Raw genomic sequence first — 15,864 nt, 5'->3', positions numbered from 1 at the left:
GTAGGTTATCAAGCAAAACCTTGATATCAGCCCTTGTCTTAACAGGAAGCCAGTGTAGAGAGGCTAGCACTGGAGTAATATGATATTTTTGTTTGGTTCTAGTCAAGATTCGAGCAGCCGTGTTTRGCACTAACTGAAGTTTATTTAGTGCTTTATCCGGGTAGCCGGAAAGTAGAGCGTTGCAGTAGTCTAACCTAGAAGTAACAAAAGCATGGATTAATTTTTCTGCTTAATTTTAACAGAGTTTCTGCTTTTTGCAATGCTACGTAGATGGAAAAAAGCTGTCCTTGAAACAGTCTTGATATGTTCGTCAAATGAGAGTTCAGGGTCCAGAGTAACGCCGAGGTCCTTCAGTTTTATTTGAGACGAGTGTACAACCATCAAGATTAATTGTCAGATTCAACAGGCGATCTCTTTGTTTCTTGGGATCTAGAACAAGCATCTCTGTTTTGTCCGAGTTTTTAAAAGTAGAACATTTACCGCCATCCACTTCCTTATGTCTGAAACACAGGCTTCCAGGGAGTGCAATTTTGGGGCTTCACCACGTTTCATCGAAATGTACAGCTGTGTGTCATCCGCATAGCAGTGAAAGTTAACATGTTTCCGAATGACATCACCAAGAGGTAAAATATATAGTGAAAACAATAGTGGTTTAAAACGGAGCCTTCAGGAACACCGAAATTTACAGTTGATTTGTCAGAGGACAAACCATTCACAGAGACAAACTGATATCTTTCCGACAGATAATATCTAAACCAGGCCAGAACTTCTCCGTGTAGACCAATTTGGGTTTCCAATCTCTCCAAAAGAATGTGGTCATCGACGGTATCAAAAGCAGCACTAAGGTCTAGGAGCACGAGGACAGATGCAGAGCCTTGGTCTGACCCCATTAAAAGGTCATTTACCACCTTCTTCACAAGTGCAGTCTCAGTGCTATGATAGGGTCTAAAACCAGACTGAAGCGTTTCGTATACATTGTTTGTCTTCAGGAAGGCAGTGAGTTGCTGCACAACTGCTTTTAGTTGTGCAGCAACTAAAAGCCGATAGTTTTTTATATTTTCTGGGTCAAGGTTTGGCTTTTTCAAGAGGCTTTATTACTGCCAATTTTAGTGAGTTTGGTACACATCCAGTGGATAGAGCTGTTTATTATGTTCAACATAGGAGGGCCAAGCACAGGAAGCAGCTTTGTCAGTAGTTTAGTTGGAATAGGGTCCAGTATGCAGCTTGAAGGTTTAGAGGCCATGATTATTTTCATCATTGTGTCAAGAGATATAGTACATGAAACACTTAAGTGTCTCTCTTGATCCTAGGTCCTGGCAGAGTTGTGCAGACTCAGGACAGCTGAGCTTTGGAGGAATACGCAGATTTAAAGAGGAGTCCGTAATTTGCTTTCTAATGATCATGATCTTTTCCTCAAAGAAGTTCATGAATTTATCACTGCTGAAGTGAAAGCCATCCTCTCTTGGGGAATGCTGCTTTTTAGTTAGCTTTGCGACAGTATCAAAAATACATTTTGGATTGTTCTTATTTTTCTCTATTAAGTTGGAAAAATAGGATGATCGAGCAGCAGTGAGGGCTCTTCGATACTGCACGGTACTGTCTTTCCAAGCTAGTCGGGAGACTTCCAGTTTGGTGTAGCGCCATTTCCAATCCAATTTTCTGGAAGCTTGCTTCAGAGCTCAGGTATTTTCTGTATCCTAGGGAGCTAGTTTCTTATTACACATGTTTTTAGGGGTGCGACTGCATCTAGGGTGTTGCGCAAGGTTAAATTAAGTTCCTCAGTTCTTACTTACTTTATTGTCCCCATGGGGAATTTTGTTGCAGTGTTTATGTACACATTTAAAGTGGCGTTAAATACAAAACAAGATTGACAATACAACTTTCAATAACAGTCACGCACCAATAAAAAAAAATTATAGTAAGAAATAAGAAATAAAACATTTAAAACATTTAAAACAAAGACTAGCCTGCTGGCCTTACGGGGTCAATGGGAACATTTGCCCGAGCTATTTAAGAGGGATATCACACCTGGCAACAATGATTGTCTCGTTCTATTTTTCCTGCTGAGGGGTGCCCTATACCTGCGCCCAGAGGGGAGTAATTCAAAGTCCAGGTACAGGGGGTGACTTGGGTCTAAATGATTTTGTGAGCCTTACGGAGGGCCTGACCTTAAAAATCTCATCCAGGCCTGTCTGTTTGACTCCAAGTACCTTGCTTGCGGTGAATAATCTTCTCAGCATGTTTCTCTGACTGACAGTGGCATTGCCAAACCAACAAACAATACAAAAAGTTAAATACTCTCAATAAAGGATTTGTAAAACAGAGTCAATATAGTACAGTCTATATTAAAAGAACCAACTTTTTTAGAAAGTACAGTCTCTGTTGGCTCTTTTTGTAGATCTGGTCTGTACATTTATCCACTGAAGCTTACTGTCCAAAAAGACACCAGATATTTATATTCCTCTACAATTTATGTTCTGACCTCTGATAGATGTTGCAGAGGTAGGTGTTGTACGCTTCCTGAAGTCTATGCACATCTCTTTGGTCTTGTTGGTATTGAGGACAAGTGTGATTCTTCACACCACTCTACAAAGTCACTAGGACCGGGCATGATGTTCCTCGTCATCATGCAAACAGGCTGATCAAGGCAGTGTCATCAGCGAACTTAACGAGGTGTCTGTCAGTATGGGAACTAGTACAACTATTAGTGTACAAGATGTACAGAAGTGGGGAAAAACACCCTGAGGAGAGCTGTATTGGTGTTGCGTATATCCGACACATGGGGACTATTTTGACTCGCTGTGAGCGTTGGCTCAGGATGTCCAAAGCCACAAAACCAGCCCTCCATCTAAGGAAAAGTCCCGAATGAGTCTCTGTGCCAGAATGTAGGGCTGGATTGTGTTGAAGGCAGAAGAAAAGTCAACAAACAGAACCTGACATGGGATTTGGTACCTTCTAGATGTCTATAGACCATGTTAAGGAGGGTAAGAATGGCATCATCAACTCCTCTGCTGGTCTGATAGGCAAACTGAAATGGGTCGAGGAGCTTCTGGGTGACACTGAGAATATGACTTTTCACAATTTTTCTCAAGGCATTTCATAACTAAGGATGTCAAGCGACAGGGCGATAGTCGTTCAGCACAGAGGGATTCGATACTTTAGGAATTGGTATAATTATAGATTTTTTCCACAATACTGGAACGTGTTGCTGGTTGAGTGAGGATTGGAAAATGTCTGTAAAAACACCAGCCAGTTGTTCAGCACAGTGCTTTAACACATGCCCACTTATTTTGTCTGGGCCTGGGCTTTTGTATGTGTTACATCCCTCAACAACTTTAGAACATCAGCACTGTTGAACAACAACTCTCTCAAACATTTGTAATGATGCTTCCATTTTGTTTTACCTCCGACACGAAGTTGTCTGATTCAAATCTTGAGAAGAAAACATTCAGTTCATTAGCCATGTTCGGCCCTCATATCCCCAGGGTCAGCACTGGTTTTTCCCCTGCCTATATGGGGGGCGCTAGCCATGGATTTAATCCCTTGCCAGGCCACCCTTGCGGCCTGGCAAGGTGGTTAACTGATTTTTGTACTCTGACGTCCTTGGGTAGGTGGAGGGAGTCTGGAGAGAATCTAGGAATCTTTGGGTCGTCCGAGAATTTATAGCACGACTTTAGATGTTCCTTGGTTGGGGTCTGAGCAGCTTTATTAGTTGCGATTGCAAACGTAATAAAATGGTGGTCCGATAGTCCAGGATTATGAGGAAAATTATTAAGCTCCACATCTTTTATTCCATGGGACAAAACTAGGTCCAGAGTATGACTGTGACAGTGAGTAGGTCCAGAGACATGTTGGACAAAACCCACTGAGTGCATGATGGCTCCGAAAGCCTTTTGGAGTGGGTTCTGTGGCTTTTCCATGTAAATATTAAAGTCACCAAAAATGTGAATATTATCTGCCATGACTACAAGGTCGGATAGGAATTCAGGGAACTCAGTGAGGAACGCTGTATATGGCCCAGAAGGCCTGTAAACAGTAGCTATAAAAAGTGATTGAATAGGCTGCATAGAGTTCATGACTAGAAGCTCAAAAAACGAAAGTCTTTTAATTTGCTGTCGTAAATGTTAGCAACACCTCCACCTTTGCGGGATGTGCGGGGGATATGGTCACTAGTGTAACCAGGAGGWGAGGCCTCATTTAACACAGTAAATTCGTCAGGCTTAAGCCATGTTTGTCAGGCCAATCATATCAAGATTATGATCAGTGATTAGTACATTGGAAGTGAGGGATCTAACATTAAGTAGCCCTATTTTGAGATGTGAGGTATCACAATCTCTTTCAGTAATGGCAGGAATGGAGGAGGTCTTTATTCCAGTGAGATTGCTAAGTCAAACACCGCCATGTTTAGTTTTGCCCAACCTAGGTCGAGGCACAGATACGGTCTCAATGGGGATAGCTGAGCTGACTACACTGACTGTGCTAGTGGCAGACTCCACTAAGCTGGCTAAAAGCCTGCTGCCTGGCCTGCACCCTATCTCATTGTGGAGCTAGGGGAGTTAGAGCCCCGTCTATGTTCGTAGATAAGATGAGCGCACCCCTCCAGCTAGGATGGAGTCCGTCACTCCTTAACGGCCCAGCTTGGTCCTGTTTGTGGGTGAGTCCCAGAAAGAGGGCCAATTATCTACAAATTCTATCTTTTGGGAGGGGCAGAAAACAGTTTTCAACCAGCGATTGAGTTGTGAGACTCTGTAGAGCTCATCACTCCCCCGAACTGGGAGGGGGCCGGAGACAATTACTCGATGCCGACACATCTTTCTAGCTGATTTACACGCTGAAGCTATGTTGCACTTGGTGACCTCTGACTGTTTCATCCTAACATCGTTGGTGCCGACGTGGATAACAATATACCTATACTCTCTACACTCGCCAGTTTTCGCTTTAGCCAGCACCATCTTCAGATTAGCCTTAACGTTGGTAGCCCTGCCCCCTGGTAAACAGTGTATGATCGCTGGATTATTTGTTTTAAGTCTAATACTGCAAGTAATGGAGTCGCCAATGACTAGGGTTTTCAATTTGTCAGAGCTAATGGTGGGAGGCTTCGGCGTCTCAGACCCTGTAACGGGAGAAGTAGAGACCAGAGAAGGCTCGGCCTCTGACTCCGACCCGCTGCTTAATGGGGAGAAAGTTTCTGTCGGCTGAATGAGCGACACCGGTTGAGCATTCCTTCAGCATTTCCTGCCAGAAGCCATGAGAAAATTGTCCGGCTGCGGGGACTGTGCGAGGGGATTTATACTACTATCTGTACTTACTGGTGGCACAGACGCTGTTTCATCCTTTCCTACACTGAAATTACCCTTGCCTAACGATTGCGTCTGAAGCTGGGCTTGCAGCACAGCYATCCTCGCCATAAGGCGATCGTTCTCCTGTATATTATGAGTACAGCGACTGCAATTAGAAGGCATCATGTTAATGTTACTACTCAGCTTCGGCTGGTGGAGGTCCTGATGAAACACGTCCAGATAAAGTGGCTGGGGTGAAAAAAATGTGAATGAAAAAAGTCAAGCAAGGGGGAAAAATAAAAATGGAAAGTTGGCAGGTAGCAAAGTAAGGTTAGCAACAAACCGCACAGCAGCATGTAAACAAGTCTACAAGTTGTGACCGGAAATAACGTTCTAAATGCAAAACCAGGCCCTCGAGKACTGGAATTGCCCACCCCTGGTCCAAACACACCAAGACAGTCGTGAAGAGGGCATGACAAAACCTTTTTCCCCTCAGGAGACTGAAAAACTTTGGCATGGGTCCCCAGATTCTCAAAGTTATACAGCTGAACCATCGAGAGCATCCTGACCGGTTGTATCACCACCTGGTATGGCAACTGATCGGCATCTGACCGAAAGGCGCTACAGGGGGTAGTGCGTACGGCCCAGTACATCACTGGGGCCAAGCTTCCTGCCATCCAGGACCTATATAATAGGAATGCACMAAAAAATTGTCACGACTCCAGTCACCCAAGTCAAAGACTGTTCTCTCTGCTACCGCACGGCAAGCAGTACCGGAGCGCCAAGTCAAGGACCAAAAGGCTCCTCAACAGCTTCTACCCCCAAGCCATGAGACTGCTGAACAATTAATAAAATGGCCACCCGGACTAACCTGTATCCCCGCACAAAGACTCGGTACCTGTACCCCCTCGTTATTGTTATTTTGTGYTACTTTTATTTTTTACCTTAGTTTATTTGGTAAATATTTTCTTAACTATTTTTCTTGAACTGCATTGCTGGTTAATGGCTTATAAGAAAGCATTTCACTGTATGGTCTACACCTCTTGTATTCGGCGCATGTGACAAATAAAGTTTGATTTGATTTGAAAAGTACCAATGTTCTAGCCTTTGCTCCAAGTCAGACCAGATCAAAGTCAAWTTTTATTTGCCACATGCTTTGTAAACAACAGGTGTAGACTAACAGTGAAATGCTTACTCATGGGTCCTTTTCCAACAATGCAGAGTTAAAGAATAAAATAGAAATAGTGACACGAGGAATAAATACACAGTGAATAACAATACCGAGTAAAAAATGACATGACTATATAGAGTGAGTTCCAGTACTGAGTTGATGTGCAGGGGTGCTAGGTAATTGAGGTAGTTAAGTAGGGTTGTCACAATAACAGTATCATGATACTCCGAGGTATCGTGGCAAGGAAGACCGTAGCAGTGGTGTGTGGCGTCAGTATGCAGTGTKTGTGTGTGTGTGTGGGCGTATGTAGTGTGTGTTGGGGTTTAAGTGTATAGTTAGTGCAAAAAAGGGTCAATGCAGATAGTCCGGGTGGCCATTTGATTAGCTAGTTATCAGTTTTGTTTAGCAGTCATGGCTTGGGGGTAGAAGCRGTTCAGGGTCCTGTTAGTTCCAGACTTAGTGCACTGGTTCTGTTTGCTGTGCGGTAGCAGAGAAGACAGTCTATGGCTTGGGTGGCTGGAGTCTTTGACAATTATTTTGGCCTTCCTCTGAGACTGCCTGGTATAGAGGTCCTGGATGGCTGAACAAAACTGATAACTAGCTAATCAAATGGTTACCCGGACTATCTGCATTGACCGTTTTTTGCACTAACTCTCCTGCACTTACTATGCACACACACTGGACTCTACCCACACACACACTCACACTTACTTACACCCCAACACACACACACGTGATCCCCCCCCCAAAATGTCCTTGTTAAACAAAGCCACAGCGTGCCTGAGAGGGCAATAACCCCTCTACGTTGTGCTCTCACGAGAGAGAACGCACAACCATGACACAAGATAGGAAAGCAATTGGACCCTAAAATGGACCCGTAGTGCCCTATTGACAGTTCTACAGCTGCACCATTGAGAGCATCTTGACTGGCTGCATCACCGCTTGGTACGGCAAGTTCTACAGCTGCACCACGTTTTACAGCTGCACCATTGATAGCATCTTGAGTGGCTCCATCACCGCTTGGTACGGCATCTGCAAGGCACCCGACCGTAAGGTGCTACAGAGGGTGGTGAGTACAGCCCAGCTGTAGAACTTTTTGAGGTCCGCTGGATCCATGGCCAAGTGAGACATGGGTGCCGCCCCGCGGAGATGGAAACTGCAAAGTCTGAGCCTTTTGGGTAGAACACTTGTGTAAATCCTCAGTGGAAATGTGGAATGAGTCAGCAAGACTCTCCCAGAACCATGGCGATTCCACTTACAATCTTCCGTTCATTTGTCCAACTCTGGCTTTAGCTCTATAGTGAAACACCAACAGTCTCTCCAGGTCTCCAGCGGGGTAGCTCTACTGTTAAATACGCACTGTCGTCAAAGTGAGTTAAATTACAAAAAAAGCTCGTCCATTTGTTATGTGGGAGGCCCGTTATCATAGTCGCCCCCCCCCCCCCCCCCCCCCCCCCCCCCATGTTAGCATAAAGTTAGTTTCTCCCTTTGTGGCGACTCCTATGTTTAGTGTCAATAGGCGCTACGGCGGCACGTTACTGAAGGAGTGTTTGCCATCTATTGAAAAGGGGTGCCAATGTAAATCAGCCGAAGACCCATGAGATCTGCTTTAATGAGCTGAGATGCTAAAAGACTAGCCATGTCCATTTTGAAACCAAAGTGGCGTGGTGTTTTTAAGGCATGTGCTTAATGGCTTATTTTAAGGTGACACTTTCTCTTCAAGACCAGTATAGAATATGCCAAATGTAAGAGTCCTTTTAGGGTCCAGTTGCTTTCCTGTCTCGTGTTATGGTTGTGAGATATCTCTCTCTCCTGATGAGAGAGAGCACAACATTATCGCCTCTCAGCGATAATGTTAATAAAGTTTACATACTGCTTTATTCATCTCATACATACATATAATATATATATAATATATACACATACTATTAGATCGAGCAATGTCGCGAGTGGCATCGACTAAAATACAGTAGAATAGAATACTATAGATATACATAACTACATACATATTAGATCGAGCAATGTCGGAGTGCATCGACTAAAATACAGTAGAATAGAACTATAGATATACATACATACATACATATTAGATCGACATTGCTCGGAGTGGCATCGACTAAAATACAGTGGAATACAGTATATATATATATATATATATATATATATACAGTGGAGAAACAAGTATTTGATACACTGCCAATTTTGCAGGTTTTCCTACTACAAAGCATGTAGAGGTCTGTAATTTTTATCATAGGTACACTTCAACTGTGAGAGACGGAATCTAAAACAAAAAATCCAGAAAATTACATTGTATAATTTTTAAGTAATTAATTTGCATTTTATTGCATGACAAAGTATTTGATCACCTACCAACAGTAAGAATTCCGGCTCCACAGACCTGTTAGTTTCTTTAAGAAGCCCTCCTGTTCTCCAACTCATTACCTGTATTAACTGCACCTGTTTGAACTCGTTACCTGTATAAAAGACACCTGTCCACACACTCAATCAAACAGACTCCAACATCTCCACAATGCCAAGACCAGAAGCTGTGTAAGGACATCAGGGATAAAATTGTACCTGCACAAGGCGGATGGCTACAGGACAATAGGCAAGCAACTTGTGAGCAACAACTGTTGGCGCAATTATTAGAAAATGGAAGAAGTTCAGATGACGGTCAATCACCTCGGCCTGGGCTCCATGCAAGATCTCACCTCGTGGGGCATCAATGATCATGAGGAAGGTGAGGATCACCCAGAACTACACGGCAGTACCTGTCAATACCTGAAGAGAGCTGGGACCACAGTCTCAAAGAAACCATTAGTAACACACTACGCCGTCATGGATAAAATCCTGCAGTGCACGCAAGGTCCCCCTGCTCAAGCCAGCGCATGTCCAGGCCCGTCTGAAGTTTGCCAATGACCATCTGGATTATCCAGAGGAGGAATGGAGAAGTCATGTGGTCGATGAGACAAAAATAGAGCTTTGTGGTCTAAACTCCACTCCCATGTTTGGAGGAAGAAGAAGGATGAGTACAACCCCAAGAACACCATCCCAACCGTGAAGTATGGAGTGGAAACATCATTTTTGGGGATGCTTTTCTGCAAAGGGACAGGATGACTGCACCGTATTAGGGGAGGATGGATGGCCATGTATCACGAGATCTTGGCCAACAACCTCCTTCCCTCAGTAAGAGCATTGAAGATGGGTCGTGGCTGGGTCTTCCAGCATGACAACGACCTGAAAGACACAGCCAGGGCAACTAAGAAGTGGTTCCGTAAGAAGCATCTCAAGGTCTGGAGTGGCTAGCAGTCCTCAGACCTGAACCCCAATAGAAAATCTTTGAGGGAGCTAAAAGTCCGTATTGCCAGCGACAGCCCCGAAACCTGAAGGATCTGGAGAAGGTCTGTATGGAGGAGTGGGCCAAAATCCCTGCCTGCAGTGTGTGCCAAACCTGTCAAAACTACAGGAAACGTATGATCTCTGTAATTGCAAACAAAGCGTTTCTGTACCAAATATTAAGTTCTGCTTTCTGATGTATCAAATACTTGTTCTCCCCACTGTATATATATATATATATATATATATATATATACTGTATTCTATTCCACTGTATTTTAGTCAATGCCACTCTGACATTGCTCAATCTAATATGTATATATTTCTTAATTCCATTTTACTTTTAGATTTGAGTGTATTGTTGTGAATTGTTAGATACTACTACACTGTTGGAGCTAGGGACAAGCATTTCGTTACTCATATTTAGCAGATGTTATTGCAGGTGTATGTGACCAATAAAAATWGATTTTAATATGATGATGGCCTAGCTAGGAATTTTGAGATAATTAGTGCACAATCACTGTGGTCTTGAATGGCTCAGTTGAGGGAGCAAGGCCAGGATTGTGGGTTCGATTCCTGGGGCCACCTATATGTAAAACTGCATGCATGCATGACKAAGTCTCTTTGGACAAAAGCGTCTGCTCAAATGGCATAGGATGTGTCCACTAACTCCACTTGTGTTGTCTTGTCCAGTGATGGAATGGGGCGACGACGTAAGGCCCCTTTCTGAAGAGGAAGCCATGGTCATCGTCAACCACCAAGCCACAGGGGATGTGTGCACCCTCATGATGTGCTTGCAGGACAAGGGCACGGTAAGAGACTCCTCCAAAGTTGGCAAATGTAGCCTCCTAGAACAGTGTTTTAAAACCTCTTTTCCAATTTATTGTAGCCCTGAACTAGCTCACTGATTTTACCCAATCAAGGGCTTGATAATTATTTGACAAGTTCAATCATGCATTCTAGCTCTAAAATAGTTCAAATACATGGCTGGGGGTCACCGAGGAGAGGTTTGAAAACCCCTGTCCTAGACTACAAATCAATTCAAGTGAATTCAGGGATGAACATTTTTTATTTAAGAGGTAGGCCTATTTCTTTAAACAAATTAAACAAAATGTGTTGAATTGACTGGTACTGAAATGAATTGAACTCATTCAACCCACTCGGGCACTTGATTAAGATCTGAAATGTGATTGGGTGTCTGGGGATTTCTAGTTTCATGGTCTGGTTGTGACATGTTTAATATCCTGCTCAAGGAGAACTGATGGTTGTGTGTGGTTTGGAATGTTTATTAAAGCAGTTATGTTCTTTCATCCTATTTCTTCAATGAAGGTATGCTGAGCCACTGACTTTGAGTATCAGATTAATGATGTTTCTGGAATGACTAGCTAGCCATTGTTGMTGCAGGACCAACTGACTATCTAGTATCCACACACTATCTGGATGATTTTTTTCTAGGGTGTAGATGAGCTTCCATCAATGTAATTGTCTTATTAGAAAGGAAATCATCTCCCAAATGTCGCTATTTTTAAAACAATTTAATCCACCAGAAAAAAACTGCAAATAATACAGCAAATACTAATAGATAATTAAAAAAAACATAWWTTTTTTTAAAAAGGTATAAGCTTTTGTAAATGATATCATAAATAGGACTGGTGGAGTTATGTCACACATGCAGCTAACAAAAATAAATGGAAATGTCTGCTCTTCCCAAATTTGCAACCAACTATTTGCAGCATTACCGCAAAACAGGAAGAGGAAATTGGAAGGGGGGAAAAGTAGAGAACTTGTCTGTCGGTCCTGCATTTTAAAGACTGTTGGTTAAAGAAAATTGTGATAACTAAAAAAGTATACCCGTTTCATTTAAGGACCAAAAAAATGACAGCTGTGCCATATAGATGGCAAAATAGTTGGGAAGAGATTTTCGACGTACCGATTTCGTGGCACATGGTTTATGAACTGTTACGCAAAACGACGCTGGATTCAAAACTTTAATTATACAAAATTCTTGCAACCAATAGAATGTTGTATGTGTGTGTATATATGTATATACAGTGGGGAGAACAAGTATTTGATACACTGCCGATTTTTGCAGGTTTTCCTATTTACAAAGAATGTAGAGATCTGTAATTTTTATCATAGCTACACTTCAACTGTGAGAGACGGAATCTAAAACAAAAACCCAGAAAATCACATTGTATGATTTTTAAGTAATTAATTTGCATTTTATTGCATGACCTAAGTATTTGATACATCAGAAAAGCAGAACTTCATATTTGGTACAGAAACCTTTGTTTGCAATTACAGAGATCATACGTTTCCTGTAGTTCTTGACCAGGTTTGCACACACTGCAGCAGGGATTTTGGCCCACTCCTCCATACAGACGTTCTCCAGATCCTTCAGGTTTCGAGGCTGTCGCTGGGCAATACGGACTTTCAGCTCCCTCCAAAGATTTTCTATTGGGTTCAGGTCTGGAGACTGGCTAGGCCACTCCAGGACCTTGATATGCTTCTTACGGAACCACTCCTTAGTTGCCCTGGCTGTGTGTTTCGGGTCGTTGTCATGCTGGAAGACCCAACCACGACCCATCTTCAATGCTCTTACTGAGGGAAGGAGGTTGCTGGCCAAGATCTCGCGATACATGGCCCCATCCATCCTCCCTTCAATATGGTGCAGTCGTCCTGTCCCTTTTGCAGAAAAGCATCCCCAAAGAATAATGTTTCCACCTCCATGCTTCACGGTTGGGATGGTGTTCTTGGGGTTGTACTCATCCTTCTTCTTCCTCCAAACACGGCGAGTGGAGTTTAGACCAAATAGCTCTATTTTTGTCTCATCAGACCACATGACCTTCTCCCATTCCTCCTCTGGATCATCCAGATGGTCATTGGCAAACTTCAGACGGGCCTGGACATGTGCTGGCTTGAGCAGGGGGACCTTGCATGCCGGCGTAGTGTGTTACTAATGGTTTTCCTTGAGACTGTGGTCCCAGCTCTCTTCAGGTCATTGACCAGGTCCTGCCGTGTAGTTCTGGGCTGATCCCTCACCTTCCTCATGATCATTGATGCCCCACGAGGTAAGATCTTGCATGGAGCCCCAGACCGAGGGTGATTGACCGTCATCTTGAACTTCTTCCATTTTCTAATAATTGCGCCAACAGTTGTTGCTTATTTTATTTTCTACTAAAATACTTATTTTCCACCATAATTTGCAAATAAATTCATTAAAAATCCTACAATGTGATTTTCTGGATTTTTTTTCTCATTTTGTCTGTCATAGTTGAAGTGTACCTATGATGAAAATTACAGGCCTCTCTCATCTTTTTAAGTGGGAGAACTTGCACAATTGGTGGCTGACTAAATACTTTTTTGCCCCACTGTATATATATATGTATGTGGGATACAACCATTCCAGCTCTGTAGATTTTGCTGCGAAGAGACAGAATCATTAGATCATTTGTTTTGGTTCTGTCCATATGTAGCTTGTTTTTGGTCAGGTCCAGGAATGGCTGAAGAATTGCAACATTTACCTGGAGCTAACTCTGCAGATGGCTCTACTGGGTGATCTGAAAAGTCATAGTCAAACAATCAATAATATTATAATACTTTTAGCAAAAATAATTATTTTTTATTTACAATCTGTAGAAATTATGAGAATATAAAGGTTTAGAACTTTTGTGAAACATCACAGAACAGTTGAAAAATATATGGCAAATAGAAATCCAATATGGATGGTGTTAAGAGATGGGAGGGGTTGAATGGAGCTGAAGGTTGGGAATAATACCAACTAATAACAAAAAGATAACTAATGTAAAACATACTGTGTCCGTAAAGAGTATATAGGTTCAGAACTTTGGTGAAATTGACTGTGCACGTTAAATGTATATAGTATGTATAAGGTGGAAGTAGAAGCCCTAAGCGTGGCTGTTTACTAGTTTACTCTAATTAGGGGAAGGGTGGGTAGGGTTAGAAAGTAATAATGGAAAATGTATTTTTTTTTAAAGATGTGTACGTTTATTTAACCAGGTAGGCCAGTTGAGAACAAGTTCTCATTTACAACTGCGACCTGGCCAAGATGAAGCAAAGCAGTGCGACACAAACGACAGAGTTACACATGGAGTAAACAAACGTACAGTCAATAACACAATAGAAAAGTCTATATACAGTGTGTGCAAATGAAGTAAGATTAGGGAGGTAAGGCAATAAATAGGCCATAGTGGTGAAATAATGACAATGTAGCAATTAAACACGAGTGATAGATGTACAAGTAGAGATACTGGAGTGCAAAGGAGCAAAATAAATATGGGGATGAGGTAGTTGGGTGGGCTAATTACAGATGAGCTATGTACAAGTGCAATGATCTGTAAGCTGCTCTGTGACAGCTGATGCTTAAAGTGAGGGAGATATGCGTCTCCAGCTTCAGTGATTTTTGCAGTTAGTTCTAGTCATTGGCGGCAGAGAACTGGAAGGAAAGGCGGAGTTGGCTTTGGGGGTGACCCGTGAAATATACCTGCTGGAGCGCGTGCTACGGGTGGGTGCTGCTATTTACATTTACATTTAAGTCATTTAGCAAACCTCTATGGTGACCAGTGAGCTAAGGCGAGGCTTTACCTAGCAAAGACTTATAGATGACCTGGAGCCAGTGGGTTTGGTGACGAATATGTAGCGAGGGCCAGCCAACGAGAGCATACAGGTCGCAGTGGTGGGTAGTATATGGGGCTTTGGTGACAAAATGGATGGCACTGTGATAGACTGCATCCAATTTGCTGCGTAGAGTGTTGGGGGCTATTTTGTAAATGACATCGCCGAAGTCAAGAATCGGTAGGATAGTCAGTTTTACGAGGGTATGTTTGGCAGCATGAGTGAAGGATGCTTTGTTGCGAAATAGGAAACTGATTCTAGATTTAATTTTGGATTGGAGATGCTTATTAATGTGAGTCTGGAAGGCGATTTTACAGGCTAACCAGACACCTAGGTATTTGTAGTTGTCCACATATTCTAAGTCAGAACCGTCCAGAGTAGTGATGCTGGACGGGCGGGCAGGTGCGGGCAGCGATCGGTTGAAGAGCGTACATTTAGTTTTACTTGCATTTAAGAGCAGTTGGAGGCCACGGAAGGAGTGTTGTATGGCATTGAATCTCGTCTGGAGGTTTGTTACAGTGTCCAAAGAAGGGCCAGAAGTATACAGAATGGTGTCGTCTGCTTAGAAGTGGATCAGAGAATCACCAGCAGCAAGAGCGACACCATTAATGTATACAGAGAAAAGAGTCGCCCGAGAATTGAACCCTGTGGCACTCCCATAGACTGCCAGAGGTCCGGACAACAGGCCCTCCGATTTGACACACTGAACTCTGTCTGAGAAGTAGTTGGGTGAACCAGGCGAGGCAGTCATTTGAGAAACCAAGGCTGTTGAGCCTGCCGATGAGAATGTGGTGATTGATAGAGTCGATAGCCTTGGCCAGGTCGATGAATACCGCTGCACAGTATTGTCTTTTATCAATGCTATTTATGATATCGTTTAGGACCTTGAGCGTGGCTGAGGTGCACCCATGATCAGCTCGGAAACCCGATTGCATAGCGGAGAAGGTTATACCTTTTTTAAATAAAAAAATATTTATATTATATTTGAGTTTAAACGTAATATTTGTTAGATTGTTCTCTTTTCTGGTGGATTAAACTAAAATTGCATCTAACTTTCTATGGCTTGTTTTAAAAATAGCGATATTTTGGAGATTTAATTTTCAAATAGGTTTGCCAAAGATAAGATATCGTAATTTTCCTCTTTCATATTTGCCCAAAATGACAGTTCTACTGGGTCAAAGTAAACGATAGATCGGATAAAAGGACCGAGACAATGACTAAACGCCTCAGCCTGATGTTAAAATCCAGTGTTTTGTCTTGAGAATGTCACATTTTACTAATTGAAGGTGTTTTATGTGTTCAAGAGTTTTGCAAATCGAGTGTTGAAAAAGTAATGTATTGTTAGTCAAACAGCATTCACGACCCACATGCAGTACTTTACATTCTTTCCAGTCCAATATAACTGCCGAAGGCATATTTTGTGTCGACACCATTCATAAAACC

The 15,864-nt window shown here is 42.6% G+C and overlaps 1 protein-coding gene across 2 annotated transcripts in view; it reads left to right on the top strand.

Annotated features, from left to right (window-relative positions):
* The window catches only part of LOC111973078 (acyl-CoA:lysophosphatidylglycerol acyltransferase 1-like), an 85,720-nt gene that overhangs the window by 32,025 nt on the left and 37,831 nt on the right, over positions 1 to 15,864 (top strand). For both annotated transcript variants that reach the window (XM_024000266.2, XM_024000264.2), the window contains exon 3: positions 10,480 to 10,598. In XM_024000266.2, the coding sequence (XP_023856034.1) occupies positions 10,480 to 10,598 (119 nt within the window). The remainder of the gene's footprint in view (positions 1 to 10,479; positions 10,599 to 15,864) is intronic.

The sequence above is a fragment of the Salvelinus sp. IW2-2015 genome, linkage group LG14 (genome assembly GCF_002910315.2).
Source record: "Salvelinus sp. IW2-2015 linkage group LG14, ASM291031v2, whole genome shotgun sequence".
Taxonomy (NCBI): Eukaryota; Metazoa; Chordata; class Actinopteri; order Salmoniformes; family Salmonidae; genus Salvelinus; species Salvelinus sp. IW2-2015.
The sequence above is the reverse complement of the archived record's forward strand: the minus strand, read 5'-3'. Positions and strand labels throughout refer to the sequence as shown.